At 44.8% G+C, this 19,312-nt stretch overlaps 1 protein-coding gene across 3 annotated transcripts in view; it reads right to left on the bottom strand.

The window, feature by feature from the left end:
* Positions 1-366: 366 nt before the first annotated feature.
* The window catches only part of RIC8B (RIC8 guanine nucleotide exchange factor B), an 87,463-nt gene continuing 68,517 nt past the window's right edge, over positions 367-19,312 (bottom strand). For 2 of the 3 annotated variants that reach the window (XM_074226768.1, XM_074226766.1), the window contains exons 9-10: positions 12,249-12,368; positions 367-709 (exon numbers count right to left, since the gene is read on the bottom strand). In XM_074226768.1, the coding sequence (XP_074082869.1) occupies positions 598-709; positions 12,249-12,368 (232 nt within the window). In that variant the 3' untranslated portion in view covers positions 367-597. Of the gene's footprint in view, positions 710-9,038; positions 9,080-12,248; positions 12,369-19,312 lie in introns of all 3 variants that reach the window. The other variant, XM_074226767.1, reaches the window with a different exon arrangement.

Here is a 19,312-nt window from a genome sequence, read left to right as displayed (position 1 = left end):
ATCGCGTGCATGTATGTGTTTACATATATATTCATATGATAGATTTAAATATAATTGAGATGTGATAAGTGGGGAGATGGGACTGGGGTCATGAAGCAGCTGCTCTGGCTTCACCTAATCAGACATGATCTAACACACAAAACATGATTCAGTCCTCGTTCGAGGCCATCTTTTGGAGGAGCTTGGAAGGGGCCTCTTGTCCAACTGAGCTGATGAACACCGCCACACTTCTGACTAGGGGCCACAGCAGACCGAATGTTCCGAGGCAGCCCATCAGTCCCATCTGATGAGATGCAATAACTTTTTTTGTCCCCACACATCAACCCCACCTTCTCCCTATCCCACCCTCCCCTCCCCTCCCTCCCCAGCCCTTGGGTAAAACTTCACCCCATTGACATTCTGTACCAATGCCTCAGTTTCAATATTGCAGATCCCACAGAATCACCCTTTTCAGTATCCCGGATGCTGAAGAAGTAAACCAGTTAATGTGCTTCCAGCCAAAGCAAGGGCCTAGATGTTGGAGAGAAAAGATTCCCCCTGGGGCTACAGAGAAAGATGCTGATGAAAGCGATATTGAGAGTGGAGCAGGTGATTCTTTCAGTCGGAGTCAGAGCTGTTCTCCTTGGTGACGTGGTACTGGCAAAGCGTTTCCTCCAAAGGAGCCATTGTCCCATCCGGCCTCACACCCATTGGTTTAATCACCTCCTCTCTGGAAAAAGGAAAGAAAAGAAAGAGGGGGAAAAAGTATTCACCAGCATCTCCTATTTGCTTTCGCGTGGGCGCACGAGAACACACACACACACACACACACACACACACACACACACACACACACACAAACAGACGCCTCCCCAACCCCCTCAAATTCACATCCTTTAAAAAAAAAAGTCTTTAAAACCAAAGTGTTTTCCTGAAGCTCTCTCTGTGTGTTTGGAACAAGAAAGATGAAAGGGGTGCTGGAAGGAGGGGAAAATGGGAGGGAGATAAAAGGCTTCATTCACAGAAGCCAAACCTACTAAGCCAATTAAAAGGCATGAAAAGTCAGGGTCTAAATGGGCTCTGGACAAGGGGCAGGTCTCTTTCTATTTTAAGTAAAAAGCCATCTCCATTTTCCCTTTTGTGAATCTGTTTTGTTCTGGGATAAGGGATAAGCCGGAGGGAGCTGTTAAAAGTTTCACCTGTCCCCCAAGAGCCAGGCACACCATTAAATGGGGGAAAGATTTAGAGAAATACATCAGCATTTCCCTGTCCAGTCTCTTGTGGTGCTGAAGTACCTGTTGCTGCATGCTGAATTGGTCCTCTTCCCCCTGCCCACTGGATCTTTTCACCCTCCTCCTTCTCTCTCTCTTTTTTTAAAACAAGATTGCTTTTATTTGTGGCAGTTTAATTATGGGATTGACAGCCATTTTAATCTCTTCAAAGCTCCCCAGTGGCCTCTCCATGGCTAATCCAATTATATCTACTCCACAAGTTACAGCCTCATCTAAAGATGATTAATTATTGATTAAGCCAATCAAAAAGTATTAGGAAAGATTTATTTAATCCTCTCATATGCTCTTATTTATTACACGGAGATTATGGCAAAGAGAGTGCTGAGCTAACCACTTCAGCTCCTTTTCCTACTTAGATACTATCAGTAGCATTTTCTACATTTCCCTTTAAAAAGTTTGGAAGTTGCTAAACTCCCAGGCAAAAAAACAAAACAAAACAAAACCCCCAAACTTCCAAACTAAACCAAAAACCAAAACAACCAAATAAAAAAACAAAAACCATGTCTCTAGCCAGAAACTTCATGGCAGTGGCTGAAATGAAGGGGAAAGATTTAGAGTGGAAGGGAAAGAACCTTGCTTAGAAACCTCATTCTGCCCAACTGTGCTTTGTCTTGAGATTGGACAACAGAAGAGGGTTTTGACTTGGCTAAGCAATGGGCAGTGGAACGGTGTGTTGCACAAACAGCAGGAGCACAGTCCATGGACAAGTGAAAAACAGCGTGTCAGCTGTCAGAGACCCCAACAGAAATGTCACAAGGCCGCCGCCCACAGCCACAGCCCGGAGGCCGATTCCATAAGTCCGAAACATAACTTGACTGATGCCAATGGCAACTTCAGCTAAGTGAAAGGCTCCAACCAGAATATTTTAAGACTCCTCAAGATTTCTGGGTTAGGCAAAAGGGCCTAGGCATGAGATGGGCTCAGAGACTAGATGGCTACTTCCTAGATATGTTTTAATGGGGTTCTTATTTGAGTACGGATTTGGTGAAAGAAAGCTTCAGTCACTTCCGAAGTCATGATCACAGCATCGTGGGCCCTCTCTTTCTCAGTCCCTATCCATCTTGAGCTCCCTGCTCCATCTGGCTGCTGGCTATCCTCTTCTGGATGTCTTCTCTTCATGATGCTGTTCCATTGCTTTCACGCTTGTCCTCCTTCCTGTTGGACCCATCCTTCTCAGGCTCTTTGAAGAATCATCTTATCTTCCGGCATGAGTACAGCCAAGCGCTCTAGGATGAGACTGTGATCTCTGCGCCAATGGCTCGCTCATTTCTCTTCTGAGCTCCCATTCCTTCAACAATCCGCGGGACACCTCCTCTTGAATGTTCCATAAGCACCCCAAACTTAAAATGTCCAAAGTTCACCCCCCAATCGTCCTATTTCTGTCCCGGATACTCCATTCTTCTAGCCACACCGATTCACACCCTTGACTCTTCATCCTCGCTCACAGTGGTCCCTCCATCAAATCCAATCAGTCACCAGATACTGTCTGTTCTACATTCAACATTTCTAACTCACACTGTGACCACCCTAGCTCAATCCCTCATGGCCTCTTGCCCACACTAGTGCAACAGACTTTCAGCTGAAGTCTCTCTCTATTCCATTTCATTCTCCATGTTTTCATCAAAGTGACAGAGTGAGATGGGGCAAATGCTAGTGTTAGACCAGGAATAGGCAAGACCCAAATTCATTTTTTTTTTATTTTTAGGTTTTTGCAAGGCAATGGGGTTAAGTGACTTGCCCATAGTCATACAGTTAGGTAATCATTAAGTGTCTGAGGCTGGATTTGAACTCAGGTCTTCCTGACTCCAGGGCTGGTGCTCTGTAAGACCCAAATTCAAATCATACTTCAGACACTAGATGTGTGACCTTGAACAAGTCACTTCACCTCTACCTACCTCACTTCAGCATCTGTAAGATAGGGACAAAAAAATAGTCTCTGTTTCCCATGGTTATTAGGAGGGCAAAAAAAGAGAGAGATCTATAAAGTATTCCACAAACTTTAAAGCGTTATATGGAGGCTAGTTATCATCATTATTAAATAGTATTTTATCTAAGTACTTGAATGACTGTCTGTCTCTTCATTAGCCAAGATGATTCCACGATTCCCTCTTTCTTCTAGGATAACTCCACCTCTTTTGTCTGGCATTGGACATTCTTTCCATATGGCTCCGGTCTACTCTTCCCAAAAGACTTCATAGGACTTCCCTTCTCTCACTGCACATTCCCACCAAATAGGGACTATCTTATATCCTGCACTGGCTGTGTCTCAGGCCAGGTGAGACCTCCTTTCTCTTGGAACCCTTTCAAAGGGCTGCTCAAACACCATTTCTTAGGAGAGGCCTCAAGTTCCCAGGATCCATTCTTTGAAGATCATTCTACTGACTTTTGTTTTTTATATTTTTGCAAGGCAAATGGGGATAAGTGGCTTGCTGAAGGCCACACCAGCTAGGTCATTATTAAGTGTCTGAGGCCGGATTTTAACTCAGGTATTCCTGACTCTGGATTCTATTGACTTTCATAGATCCTAAACCCAAAGGCCCAGGCAGCATGGCTGTGGGGCCATTCTCAAAGCAAGGAAGACCCTTGAGATCAAGCCTTACCTCTGACACACCCTGGCCATGTGACCTGGGCAGATCACTTCCCTTCTTGTTGCTATAGCAATGAATACTAGCAAGTCGCAGAGAAGGTACCAAGTGGCATTGGTAGAGGAAATTCCCTCTACCAATAAGGTCACAGGTCTATTTATTCATGTGCCTCCTAGCAGAAGCTTCCTGAGGAAAGGGTCTACCTCACTTGAGTAGTTACATCACGAGTGCCCCTCACTTCATATTCACTGTGTGGCTAATAATAAGATTGCACAGATCTTCACGTGGTGTATGACTATGTTTTGGGGACATTAAAACTTCAGACACTAAGCTCAGTTTCCTAAATACAATGATCCGCAGGAACCAAAGACTTCTGCCTATTTTTTAATAGTCACCCAAAGAACAGTCACATTTTGCAAAATAGTCAGCAGACAACTAAAGCCAACATGGATCCATGCTAAAGCTATGTGAGTGACCCAGGTGAAGCTTCAAGCCTATCCACAACTGATGAGCAACAGAGCTTACTATGAAGACCCCATCCTGGATAAGCACATTACTTGATGAGTTTATTAGGAAGGAGCATCTGACAAGGGTAATGAGCAACTGCCATCACAGAAAAATTTATCTTCTTATGATTAAGACTTTCACCATTTAAATAGCATTCTGCTACCCAATTCATCTAAGCCAAAAATTAAGGGGAAAGTCTTCCTCTCCTTTATTATCACAGAATAAATCTTGACATTTGGGTGCCATTATAGAGAATCACTCTTTGCCTCTCACTCAGCCAAGGAAGACAGGAACCACAGAGAACACGTGGGAGAAATGCACAATTGTTCAGATATTTAATTGGACTATATAGTTAGGAACATGTCCTTTACTGGGCTATGGCGGAACCCATATAGTGGCCATCCTGGAGGAAATAGGCCTTTGAGGTCATTGAGTCTAACATGGCCTTTTTACAGATGAGGAAATTGAGACAGAGAGAAGTTATGGGACTTGCTCAAAATCACATCTGGGTATTAAGTGGCAGAGTCAGGGACTCAACCTATTTGTTCCAATATGGTCCCTCTCAGGCAAGATTGGGAAAACCCACTAAATGTTTTCCTAGTAATGTGGACTAGGGGAAATGAGGAACCTGCCCTAGGCTTTTTAATTTTCTGCCCTCAGATTTCGACATATATTTTCTTGCGCAACTTTTCTCTGGACTTAAGGCTGTTAAGGTCTCTTCCAGATCTGAATCTGTCATCCTATGATCCCCTAACTTTTGCAAATCCCAGAGGCTTCAGTCTCCTCTGACATGTGTCTTAAGATCAATGGGGGGAGAGGAGAATGGTAAGGGATCGTTTGTCCACCATCAATTTGAAATTATTTGAACTTTCAATCATTTCCTTGGAAATCAATGTGAGCCCTACTGGTTCCACCTAGAGCAGTTTGAGGGCTCAGCCATGAAAGGTTCAACTTTGTTCCCCCCAGAGCCTGTCCACCAGTTGTTCTTATCAAACACCTTATATGACCCAGGAGCCAGAGAAGCTCCTCGCCTGCAGCCTGTTTTCTGTACCACAAACAAAACGGTCAATTCAAGAACACTTGTTAGAAAACAGGACACAATGAAGGGGCTGGTAAAATGCATTCCTGGTCCCCACTTGCAGGTCTCCTGAGAGTCCCCTTCGAATTCACCTATACAAGTTTCAGACTCTTGCTTGCCATTTAGCTTGATAACGATTCCAGACCCACTTCCTTGTTTTCAAGGGGAGGGGGGGGTCTTTCTTGTCTGCACCACCATGAACATCAGGGCAGGATTGACACGAGGACTTAATGATGGGGGCCATAACGAGCCGGTGGTCATGCAAACACCAGTCTGCTCTTTGGACAAAGAAGCATGTTAGGGACCTATTCACCTCCCTCTAATTGAGTGCTGAAGAATAGTTCCGATCCTTTTATGTAAGATGATTTTGTTCTATGATTAGAAAAGAAGAAAAGGCGGGGGGGGGGGAACTCCACTGTGCTACCGCTTCCTTCAATCACCCCCTGATTAATTCTGTGTTTTTAATGAGCATGGCTGCTATTTAGCCAGGTTCAGTTACATACTTGTTTTGTTGACTTCTGTTCACTGTCTGACAAAACCTGAGTTGGGATAATTGGGAATCATTTCATTGGTGATGGGATTCTTGCTATTAATATAAGGTTGGCTTGGAAAAAGAGCCCTGACATTTTTAAATTAGGCATTTAATATTTAATTCTCCCTAACATTTGTAAGATGGGAGAGAGAAGTCAGTATATAAATAAAACATTTTAATTAATGCCGAGTCTCTTTTCAACAATGCCCCATAAAAAAAGGAGGCCTCCATTGAATCTAAGAGGCACAGTGCTGTCTATGCTTTGGTTGAAATTCCAGGGTTGAGAATGATGATCTTGTTTTGAGAGGCGAATCCCAGGGGTCATTTTAAAATATAAGTCTGAAATACAAACATTTACAGAATCACAGAAATAACTCTGCCAACTCTGAGGCTTGGGGCAGCCAGGCAACAACCAGGGCCCTGCTTTTCTTGCCCCAATCCCACCGAGAAGGAAAGAGCCCCACATGGCTACCTCAGGGTTTCTAAAGGCCCCAGTCTGTGAGGTGGTGATAAGACCGCTGCTTGGGTCTGGCAGCCAGGACTTGGTTTTTCAATCAAATCTGATATGTATCATTAGGTGTCTAATAAGTGCTGGGGATGTGGAACCAAAATCAAAAGTCCTCAAGGAGCTGACTTTCTCCTGTAGACTTGCCAACAATGCCATCTACTTGGGGGAAACTCCCACCTCCAACACTGAGTAGCTGGGGGACCCTGGACAAGCTATTGGTCTTCTGTGCAATTTGCTTTCCTCGGGTGTAAAACGAGGGGCTTAGACACAAGGTTTTCTGGGTTCCTTCTATTCTAAATCAACAATCTGGCCATTTCAGAGAAGAAACACCTAGAGCTGAAGGGATCAGGAGAAACTTTCATGGCTGTGGTCCCCAAGCACAGATGGCAAAGGACCCCAGAGAGAGCAAGACAGATAAAGGAAGAAGGTAGAGAGATGGTGAGGGGGAAGGGAGAATAAGGAGGTGAGAGACACAGAGGGGTGGACAGAGAGACAAAGGAGGCAGGAAGACTCCCAGAAAGAGGAGTGACAAAAAGAGAAGGGGGTGTGAAGGAAAGGGGGTAGAGGAGAGAGAGGGGAGGAGAGAGATGGAAAGGGGAGAGGGGAACAAAAAGGACCAGGAGGGGCTGAAGGGAGGGAGCAAGGGAGGGTGGGAACCATGGGGGGAGAGAAAGGGAAAGAACGACAAAAGGATGGGGAGGAAGAAAGGAAGGGACAGTAAGAGAGATGGGAGAGGGGAGAAGGAAAGGAAGGTGAGAGACAGGGAGGGAGAGGGAAAGAAGGAAGAGAGGAGGGGGAGGAAGGAAGAGAGGGGGGAGGAAAGAAGGAAGGGACAGTGAGAGACACCGAGAGGCAGATTGGAGACGCCAGCAGCTCCCATTGGCCTGTGTGGAGCCCTTCCAGAGAAGCTTTTCCAGCCTTTGGGTCACTTCCCCGACCCTCAGTTAGGATGTGAGCTAGAAATACAACTACTCCTCAAACATTAGCCTTTTTCTTCTTCCACCTCAGGATGACTCGTCCCACCACAAACCAAGAGTGCTGCTCTTCCCCTTGGGGAGCTGCTGAAGCCGTGGGACCCTTCAGGGTTTGCCAGCCTGGTCCTTGGACGACAGACACCATGTGTTTCCTGACCGTCATCCGCGGGTGCTCCAGCGTGGGAAGGCTGGCCGCCCCTGGCATGGTTACCATTGCCTTTCCAGAGCCCAGCATTGCCGCTGTGTGAAGCCTCCACTTTTTTTGGTGGGGCCTCCTTGGAGCTTGGCTCTGCACACTGGGAAGTGAGCAGAGAAATGCAAACACATACTCAGGGAAAATGGGTCATCTGGAGGAAGATGGGGGGGGTACAGAAATGACTGGGATGTCACGACATCAATAAAACATATGACAAAAGTAAAAGGAAGAAAGAAAACCAGTATGCCCGCCAGCACCCGGGATAAGGCAATGGCAGGAGTGACCGACTATGCTCTTACCCTGAGGGGGAGACTTAGGAGCTGAAGGAAAGCAACCAGGGGAGCAAACGTCCAGCGAAGAGGGTCCTCTTTGGAAGTTTCTCTCCTGCTGAGGCCTGAGACTAGAAGGTCCCAGGCTCCGACTTACCAGCTCTGACGGCGTTGTTGGGCTTGGTGGAGACCTTCAAGGTCATCCCACCCAAAGCCCTCATTTTACCCCCAAAGACAAGGGAAGCCTAAAGTCCTAGGGGAGGTCAGTGGCGGGGCCAGGTCAGAGGGCCCAGGCTTCCCAGTTCTCGTGCCAATGCCCTTTCCACCACACACCGTGTCTCAAGAACCTCTGAGATCACCTCACCCAATCCCCTCATTTTACTGAGGAGGCAATTTAGAGAAGTCAATCAATGGCTAAACCAACAAGTCTTTATTAAGGGCCTCCTGGTGCCAGGCAGCGTGGGTGGTGGGGAGGCAGAGACAAAGAAGGAGACAACCCCTGTTCTCCGAGGAGCTCACATTCTAAGGGTGGTTATGTATTTCAAACCAAGGATGAGCAGAGACCACCTTCCTCCAGCTACTTCTTCCCAGCGCTCAATGTGGCTCTCCCAAACAGACTAAGATTACTAGCCTCAAACTAGCCGTCTCTTTTAAACCTAGTCTGAATTAAAGAAATGTTGTAATCATTTATATTATTTTACGTTTAAATAAGTTTTGAATGTGAACTTTACAGGTGATTAATATGAATGTATCCATAGACAGATGAGAAAAAGAGGCGTGCCTAGGAAACCGCGACTCTCCCATACTAGCACCAACCCTGCCCTTGGGGTCTGGGTCCCCTGCCGACCAGGGCCCCGGTCCTCCCGGCCCTGCTCCGGCGCCACTGGCTGGTCAGCGCCCAGCCTCTCAGCTCTCTCTAGGAGGGGCCTCCGAGGTGTCGCGGGGCGAGGGGTGGGGAGGGGCGATTCTACATGCACCTGAGAAGCGGAGGCTGCCTCATCTCTGAGTCTGAACAGGCTCATTGCTTTTTTCACAGAGTTGGAAACTGAACCTCAGAAAGATGGAGAAACTTGCCCAAAGTTCCCACAGCTAGTCAGTGTCAGAGCTGGGATACGAACCCAGGCCGTCAGAGTCCAGCGTGATATAGTGTAGAGAGCATCTGTTTTCAACAGAAAGGATAGATTTTACTGAAAGAGTCAAAGGCTGAAGATCCACCCAGACAACCCTCAATAAGAACTGGACCCGAGTGTCAGGAGGAGGGGGTCCTGGGGCAGTGGGGAGGGGACTGTCTGAGGGTCAGAGGGGGTGGGGGGGAAACTGCTAGGGGGTGGGCATCTGGGAACAAAGAGTCTGACGGTATGAGGTTGTCAGTGCGGCCGCCTTGACTTAGGTTTGTAGCTCCTCTGGCCCCCAGGACAGCGTCTGCACACAGAAGGTGCCTAGTAAGTGTCTGTCCTTTTTGGGGCAGGGGGTTCATTTTAATCCAATGGTTGAAGCATTTATTAAGTGCCTGCTGTATCCCAAGCACTGTGTCAGACACCAGAACTACAAGGCCAAATGTAAACAGTCCCTGCCTTGGAGGAGCCTACATTCTACTGAGGGAAGGACTGACATGTGAGGCCCAGGGATCGACTCCCCAAGAGGGGCAAATGGAAAAACGGAAGGTGAGAACAGTCCTTGTAGCCACACCAAATGTACTTTGTGGCTAGGCCCATGGACCAGGGCAGAGTTTTTAAGATGAAAAAGAAAGGGGGTAAAATGAAAGCACTAGAGAGACCCCCAAAAGGCCAAGGGGCTGTCCTTTTTGTCTGTTTACTCTGGAAGCCCATCAGTCTCACCGTTTTTTTTTTTCCCACAGGGGCCAGGCAGGAAGGGGCATTAGGGGCTGTAGTCAAGGCAAATGCAATTGGATTAGCCACACCGGCTTGGCGGTCACCCCACACCACCCCTGCGCCTGCTTGAGTCGCAGGGGGCCTTTTCATCTCCTCACATTTGGGAAGGGCAAGATGAGTTACAGAGACAGAAGGCCTCCCCTCCCTTTTCCACCTGGGCCCCCTTCCCTGAGAGAGAAAGCACTGAGAGACTGGGTTTGAGCTGTCTTCTACCTCGGGCCCAGAGACGTAAGCATAGCAACTGCAAGTCTGTCTAATAAGAGGAAAGGACCAAAGGAGCCATTCATTGGATAAGAGTCTGTAGGCAGAGAAAGAGTTCCCCCTCCCCTCCACAAAAGAAACCTGGGGGGCTTGTACATCTCTGAGGAAGTGATGAGGGTGGCTCATTTGCAAGGCACATGGGGCAAGGGAAGGAGGGTAGGCACAGACTTTGCTCTCTGCAAAACCCTGGAGACTCAATGGAAAATGAAGAGGTTAAATGATCAACTTCATTGAGGGTGGGGAGCCCCTGGACCTAGAAAGAAAAGCGCCATTGCCTATGGCCAACTCTTGCTCTTTCCAGCTTGGAGTCCCAGATCTATAAGCAAGAGGCAGGATCGATAACTCTCTTTGTGCAAAGCCCACAGGGGTTGGTCATAATCATTGTGGCGGTTTCTTTGATCAGTGTTTTAGCAAACACTCGGGGTCCCTGGAAGGTCCAACATCATAGTGGAATGCAACTTTCCTGTGCTTCCCTTGCCCCATCTACAGAACCAAGATGGTGGCAGCTACAGCTAACAGGGAACCTGCCCAACTAGACCATGAAAGTGATGATGATGATGGACTTGGAACACCTTGGGAGAAAGACATCAGAGGCAAACAGCCAGGGGGCTGATAGTTCACTAAGCACAAACTCCATTCTACTCAAGCTTTAACTCTTTCTAACCCTAAATATTTCTTTTTCATAGCACCAACACTAACAACCTTAATTTAAGGAATACAGCAGAGACATCTAGTTCATGAGGAGTAATTTCAACCTTTGTGCTCCCTCCATACAACATCCCCTGCAGCTGGTCCCACTGAGTGAATAACCATTCCTATTTTTTCCCCATTGTTCATTTTTTGGTTCTGAAGGCAACTGATGGAAAAAAAATAGACCAAATACAGACCCTACAATGAGCCAGCAGAGGAGTCCATTAGAGCTAATCTCTAGGTCCCCTTATGACTTTGATCTAACATCCCCAACTTTACAGGCCCAACCAAAGGATGATGCCTGGGGCCTGGGGCCCCGATTGTTCTAAGTTGTAGCACTAACCAGGTTACTGACTCCGAGGAAAGCCTTGCCTGAGACCCCATTCTCATGAGGATTTGGATCTTCCAAGGCTAGGCTCCCCCAGAAAAGCCTGTGGAAGGTCCTACAACCAAGTCACAAGCAAGGTGACTGTGTCTGACCCTGGTGGACTGGCCTTACTAAGGCGAGAGAGGCTCATCACCACAAGGCTGCCCACTGGGGCGTGGATTTCTTTGGCCACAACAACTCACAAAAGCTATTTACTAAAACACAGAAAAGCTACAATCTGCAATCCGTGGAGGAAAGTACTGATAAAACCAGAGAGCCCTCCAGGATCAGAGTAAACATCCTCTGAGGAAGATCCTCTAATGGTAAGAGCCTCAACATCAGATGTCAAAAAATGAAAATTAAACATTATGATTGGAGGGGGAGGGGAACTACTAATGATTAGCAAAAGCACTGGTTCCTACATATGGCCCCTTCTGAAGACTGACAGGCTCAGATCAGTGAATGCTCCATTAAACCAGTGGCTACCTTCACACTCCCAATTAAAATGGCAAGAAGGCACATCCATCATAAGTAGATAATGGGAAGACCTATCTGATTTTCCTTATTTATTTGTGCTCTCTCCCTCTTTTCCCAATGGTTATATAGATCAGGGGTTTTTAATTTGGGAGGGAACAGGGAGGGTGGCAGAGGGAATGAGTTTGGATGTGAAAAAAATGACATCTTTATATCAATATCATTGGCTTCCTTTGTATTCATTTTAAAAATATGATCCTGAAAGGTCCCTAGGCTGCCCAAGGGGTCCAGGACACAAAAAAGGGGGAAGAATTCTTTATGTACATGCTTGTTTATTTATATAGGTTATATCCACAATGTAGAATGTAAGCACCTTGAGGGCAGGGGCTGTTTTTTCATTTTTCTTTATAAAACCAATGCACACAGCAGGGGCTTAATAAATGCTTGTTGGATTAGCCTGGATCCTCAACAGCAGGTTTGGGAAGCCACAAGGGCCATGAGAGATGTGGCCACCTTGTCCCTATTCGGCATGGAAGACTTTTGGAATCCTAAGGGCACTCTCAAGGAGAGACAAAGAAATAGACCGATTCAAAAAGCCCCCGAACCCAAACCAGCCCCGAGCAAACCCGAGTGGGACACAATACCTGGAAAGTTTATCAAGCATGTTGACAAGTTTCATGGCCTCGTACTCCTTTTGTTCTTCTGTCATTTCATCTATGGGGTTTGGCATGGGCTCCTCTAAATGACCAGTGATAAGATTAATGCTATGAAAAGAAAAAAAGGTTATGCTGTATGTTTTAAAAGTGTGTTCTTTCATTTCTTTCTCTGGTCCACCTCGGGAAAATCAATTTATAGAAGAAAGAGTCTATTAGCAGCAATTTCTAGTCATTACATGAAGACTCTCAAGGAAGGGTCACAACTTTTAGCTCCTATGGGAGCTTTAAAAAAAAAATCTCCTTTGTTGGATTTGCTAGTGATCTTTTATTATTGAAGGAGAAAAATGAAGTCTGGCCTACCCGGGGGGAAAAAACTTGTGTGGCTGTTTGCTAAGCACACATTGTGATGGAATGGGAACCCTGATAAGCTATCATCCTGGATTCCCCAATCTTATCCATAAGGAGACAGATCGTCTGACAGAAAGGAGAAAGGAGGGTTAGTTTGTGATGCAACATATTATATAAACACTCAAAAAACACACTAGGAAATGATGACAGAGAGTCCATAATCAGGAAAGGGAGGCATGCCAATCAGTGATCCCAGTAGATTAATTCAGTCATTAAATTTCAGAGTAAAGCAGAATCATCAGTGTTTAGTACAAGGAAAAAGAAAAATGCAGAATGGGTTTTAGTGTTTGATTTAAATTAGGGGGAAAGGAATAGCATGAGATTTCTCAAGAGGCCAGCAAAATACACAAGTTTGGAGAGTATGAAATTCCATACACTATCTAATGATAATTTTATATACTAAATTTAAATTCATTGTAATCACTTTTTATGTTCTTGAATCCCAGATCTACTCCTGGCTGAGTAGCACCTTCGAAGACCTGTTAACAGGGCCATTTAGATCTCAGTCCCATCATCTTTTCAAAGTGGGAGGGATCTTTCTGCAAACCTTTCATTTTACAGAACAGTGACCTGAGACCTAGAAGGGAGAAGGGTCTTTCTTTATGTTTCACAAATAAGCAATTGTACCATTTGAACTTCTTTTGCTTTTGGATTTTTGCAAGGCAATGGGGTGAAGTGACTTGACCAAGGTCACATAGATAATTATTGAGTATCTGAGGCTGAATTTGAACTCAGGTCCTCTTGACTCCAGGGCTGGTGCTCTATCCAATGTGCCACCCAGCTGCTCCTTATCACTTGAACTTAAAAGTCAGTTTACCTTTCCACCATACCGAAAGCTGGGCTCCTTTTTTTTGGTGGGTAGGAAATAAAGGGACATAAAAACTGTGCAATGGGCCCTTGAAGGCAGTTCCTCTTCCAGACACCCTTCAGCTTTATTTGGGGGCAGGAGACAACTGGCAGATCTGCAGCAGAGGCCACTGATGACAGGCATCCCTGGTGATAACTGCTAGTGAAATTTTTCCTTTCCTAATTAGGGCTCTTGTCTTTCACAGTTTTGATTTGGGTCCTTTCCTCAACTTCTAGTCTTCCCCCTCTACCCCATTTCAACTTTCTTTGAAGACATACCTGGAAGGTGCTCTTATTAGAATGTTCAAGAGAAGAGTGGAGGCTTCCCAATCTTAGCTAAGGAAACTCGGATAGGGACTAGAAGCATCTTGTGGGAATGCTTCTCACAGAGGACCCAAACAGCTCACTTATTTTCTATTTCCTTCTATTCAGTTATCCCAAAGAAAAGAAATGAGAAAAGGACATTTTGCTCTCCTAGAGATATTATCTGGGTTTTTAAAAGGTAATTTCAGAGGGTCCACAAAAGAATAGTGAATACAGAATTCATTCTGCTTTGAAGTCAAGAGTTGGGAAAGGACCAAATTCCAGGTCTGGAGATACAGATAGGAATTTTGCCCGAGAAATGCTCACCTTCCACAGTACAAATATAGCTGCCATCTTTCCCATATCTGCTTAAACATATGGAAACAAACCAGTTTCTCTTACTGGTTAAAAAGTCAAATGGAACAAATAATTATCTAGAGAATCCAGAGCACCTAGAGTGGGAATGGGCCTCAGAGAATATGCAGATCATTCCCCTGTTTTCACACAGGAGGAAAATGAGGCCCAAAGAAGGGAAGGGTCAAATCCCTAGTCCATATGTCTGGAGCTAAAAGGAATCTTGATGATCATCTAGTGCCATCCCTTCATTTTGGAGAGGCCCAGAGAGGACCCACAGGTCTTAAGTAGAAAAGCCAAGAGATGAACCTTGATACTGGGCTGGTCCATCATAGGCCAACTCCCTCCATCTTTCTGAAAACTTCTGATTTCAAGTCATCACATTCTTAGGCTGTGGGGAGCAGATAGAGAATGAAGGAGTCAGGCTTTAGGTGAGGAAAAGTGGGAACAGCCTTGTATTAAATACAGAGGATAGGTTCAGAAAATGGTGGACTCCAAGACACCTGGTTTTGGTTTTCAAGAAAGGAAAGTCCTGATTTTACAATCAGAAAAGCAGTGAATGTTTCTCTCAGAGTAGAACACAATTATCCCAACAGGCGATGATGTCTCAGGAAGAATGACCCGAGAAAAACAAGGGACGCGTCATTCACTTCTATTATTAGTAACTACTACATCAAGGAAAAGAAGACAGACAATGAGGATGATGATGGAACCTCGGGGGGTTTTTAAGAATCAAAAAGTTGGCAGAAGTAATCTCTAGCCTGGAAGTGGTACCCTGACTATTAAAATGATTATAATTTATGGCAACTCATTCATCAAGAGCATTGGTCTTCAAGGGAGCTCTTGACAGATACCACCCAAAAATGATGGCTGGGCCTTAAGAGAGAAGCCAGAAATGAATTCCTGAAGTCAGGCCTTGCTCCTTGACCTGTACCTCGTGAACAAGAACATGTGATACTAAATAAGAGCAGGATATAAGTATTACACTGATGAATGTCTGTCTAGAAGAGACTTCTTTGAGAACAGCATACCTAATGTAAGATTGGGGAAGCATGGGGAGAAGAAGGAACAAAGACACTTTCAAACTCATCTCAGGGATGTTTTAAGACTGGAGCTTTAACACACTATAAAATCAATAATAATAATAATAATTATGATGATGATGATGATGATGATGATGATAGTTGATCTTTTTTGTTTTTGTTTTTTTTTGCAAGGCAATGGGGTTAAGTGACTTGCCCAAGATCATACAGCAAGGTAATTTTTAAGTGTTTGAGGTCACATTTGAACTCAGGTCCTCCTGACTCCAGGGCTGGTGCTCTATCTACTGTGCCAGATAGCTGACATTTAAAAAATACTGCTTCCCAAACTTTTTCTAGGTACAGAATTAAATCTCCCTATTTTACAGCAAAGAGAACTCAGGGTGATGTGCTTGGGGTCACACAGCTGGTGAGTGGCCTTCAATCAGCTTCTCCTGATGTGAAATACACTTTTCCCAACAAACCCCAGAAGGACTGAGTAAATCTCAGCTCTTAGGGACTGTTCAGTCTGTCTCTACAGCAACTGCTGAATTTTGAATATAAAGCTGTTCCATCAATTGTCAGCAGTGATGAATGTGGGGACTGCTGAGTTTAGTCTTTGGACATGAATAAAACAAGGTAGGAAAGTCAGAAATGTGTCCAAGCTGGCTAAAACTTCTTGATGTGGAGTCAGGAGAGACCAAGATTTGGATCTCACCTTTGGCATCATGTATCAGATCCTTCCATTGCTCGGGGCCTCATTTCCCTCCTCTATAAAATGGGAATAATAGCTACAGTATTTACCAAAAAGAACTGTTATGACACTCTGGTGAGCAAAGACTCTTCAGTCCTTAGAGCACTAAATAAGTGGCAGTAGTTGATTGTTATTTAATAACCTGTTATTCGAGGACTGGTGGTAGGATAAAAAGGGAACCAGAAAGCAAAAGACCCCAATTAGATTTTGAACTCTAACTATACCTGAGTAAACCTTCTCAGAAGCTGAGTTGCCTCATCTGTAAAATGGGGATAATATCTGCACATTCTAGATTTCACAAGGGTGCTGCAAGGTAAGCATTCTAGAAGTCTTAAAGCATTATATAAATCCAAATTATTATTGTGATTATTGTGGCTCCTGCTAACTCTGCCAATGGGCAGATCAACAGGAACACGCCGAGTATGAGAAGAAGTAAGGAGGAAATTTTCTCTATCAGTTGCCACCAAATAAATCTAATTGTCAGTTCAAAAGTCTTATTTAAATTTTGTTCCAAATATCCAGAGGATGTTTTTGGTCCCTTTATGAAAACGAGCCCCTGGGAGCCAAGTTATAACTTCACCATGCACTGCTAAGGGAAGAAGGGCCATTCTAAGGAAAATGTCCACACCTTCCAATTGACAAGGACTCATCACAAGGGCTTCTGGGGTTCAAAGTGTCACAATGAATTTTTTCCCTCTTTCCCTCTTATTTTTGTTACATGGAAGAAGGCAGACATGCTCCAAGAGCGGGAAAGTTAAAAAGGTGGACTAGTGCCTTCTTCAACAGTCTCTCATAATGGGTCAAGCTGTCCTGAGGGGCTCTAGCTGGGTCCCGGGGCAGTCCAAGCCCCCAGAGCCCATGGGTGGCAGTCCCAAGGCCCTCCAAGATGGAGACTCCTATACTAGTTTGATGCAATAGTCTGAGGTCTGAAAGAAGCACATGACTGGCAAGCCCATTCAATGGCACCACTCCATAGAAGGAGAAGGAAGAGTTATGAAAACTTAATCTAAAGAACGTCAATTCAGTTAGCTTCAGAAGAAAAAATAGAGAGTCATAGGGCTAATGGGAAGGCACTTCATTGTACCAAAGAAGCTGACTTAGGAAACATTTTTTTTAAAAAAATAACATCTATAGTTATGAGGCATGCTTCATGTTTCTCATATTCCACTATAGAATGAGATGTCTGATCAATGAAATTATGGAAACTTCCCAAGACATCAATCTGAAGAAACTCAAATCTAAGGCAGAACGTCTCCTACAGCGCGAGATGCACAAGACACCAAAGGAACCCTGCCCAGACTGCAGACCCAAGTAATTAATGAGGGGGTGTGGGGAGAACACAGCAAAACCAAACATCTCACGAACGGGTTAGGTGTTGTTTGGAGACGGCAAAGAATATTCCATTTTGACCTTGGGCAGATGGGAATAGGAACCTTAAAAATACAACATAAAAGTTTAGCACACTAAATTACTAGGTTCCTAAATTATAATTTAAAACCCATAAAAAAGGTATCATCACAACCCAAATTTTATATTATATGTATGTATAAAACAGAAAGGCTTCTAAACCTCAGCAGATGGGATTTTTTTGTTTTTTGAAGCAATAGTCCGCAAAGTAAAACTACGAAATTTGGAATGGTTGGTTCCTCAAGTTTTCTTGGTGGAGCTTACACCTCCCAGTACCATCCTAATTAAAAGAAGAATATCTCTATCCTAGCTAGGCAGCCTGGGGTAGAAGAGAGAGAGAGAACAGATCCTGTGGTTGCAAAGGTTCAGGTCCCATCTTGGACATTTAGTGTGTGTAAGCCCGGATACTTCTCCACCAGTAAGACAACTCTTTTAGACTGTGAACTGCAGAGGGGATGCTGATCTGCATCAGCACTAAAAATCATCGGTCCCTATCTCCATCCTAAGAAGAGGATGTTTGGAGGAGGACAAGACAGCCACCTGCAGAATACACTAAAGTCGGACTACAATGAGCAAGAAAGAATGAGAATCTCAGGTTTAGACATGAGACGGCGGCCAAAGTTTCATCTGATCTCCTCCACAGTGCGGGCCAGGCCCTTTGGGGAGTTCAGAAGCCCAGTTCAGCAAGAAATCAAAATTTCTTGTTTTTCTCCCACACCCACCCAAAGTTTTGGGGGAAAGTTTTAAAAGACTGGATTGGCCAGACACACACCAAAAGCCAGCATGGCAAGGTGTCTGAGCTTGCTTCTAAGTCTGTGATTTCTGCAAGTGTGCCAACAGCAGAAGGCTGGCTTCCAGTCCATTAAATACATTTATTTTGACACAAAAAGGATTGCTACGATATTAACTGTCCCCCGTAGCATGAATGTAAGCTTCATACAATTCGGGGTCTCAGATTCCTCTGAAGGATTATGTGTTACCTTGGTGCACTAATCAGAATCCACTTACATTTTTGACAACTGGGCTAGGGCCAGTTGGATGGATGGGCAGCTTCCCTACCTCTACGTACACTAGCAACTGTGGGGGATAATGTACAGTGGGAGAAAATCAGCAATGTTTGCTCTTGGGAGCTCCGAGGGAGGAGGGGACAAGGGCTACCTTGTGGGGGAAAGGGATAATCGATTCTACCCAAGACTGACTTTATAAGCTTAATTAGGTTGGCAAAGTTCCGTAGGGCATCAACAAAAGTTTTCATTTCCCCTGTTGGGGAGAAAGTTCTCGAGGTCCAGTGGGATCATTTCCCAGAGTATAGCGGGTCTGTTTCCCGGCCAAACCTTTGCTTAGCAGCTCTTTCAAAAATGAGACTCATTTAAGAAGCTTTTTCAAATTTTAGGCAATAAATGAAACATTTGAGCAGTGATTTTTTCTTTCTCAAATAAATGAAGGAGAGAATTTAAGATAAACAGACACAGTCTTATTTGAAGAGCAAAGTGATGAAGAGACTTGAGAAATGGATATTTGCTCTGAGAGCTCACTGAACAGAACTGGACGGTGAAGATTATTTTGTTTAGACTGAGATCCCAGTTCTAAAAAATACACATTCAAGACTGGGTCGAAGGTTGAAGATGGTGTCTGTTTGGGATGGGAAGACTAAAGGGTTTTGATCCTCAAGAGGATATGAGAGACAGAGCGCAGTCGCCATTTTACTTCTTGTTATAAAGAGGCCTTCTGAGAAAGCCAATGAACTGTGAGCCACCACTGGTTTTCCTCTGTTGACTTGGAGGGGCCTCTGGACAAGGGCCATTATGACCCGAGCTCCTTTTAAATCCTTTGTTCTTCTATGGTTGGGGTGCAGCATGGAGCCTTCTTGGACACTGCTGTAAGAGCTCCCGTATGAGATGTTGGCTTCGTATCTGAGAGTGCAAGGATTTGGATGCAAGATTCTACACTGGAATTCTGAT

The sequence above is a fragment of the Macrotis lagotis genome, chromosome 2 (assembly GCF_037893015.1).
Source record: "Macrotis lagotis isolate mMagLag1 chromosome 2, bilby.v1.9.chrom.fasta, whole genome shotgun sequence".
NCBI lineage: Eukaryota > Metazoa > Chordata > Mammalia > Peramelemorphia > Peramelidae > Macrotis > Macrotis lagotis.
The sequence above is the reverse complement of the archived record's forward strand: the minus strand, read 5'-3'. Positions and strand labels throughout refer to the sequence as shown.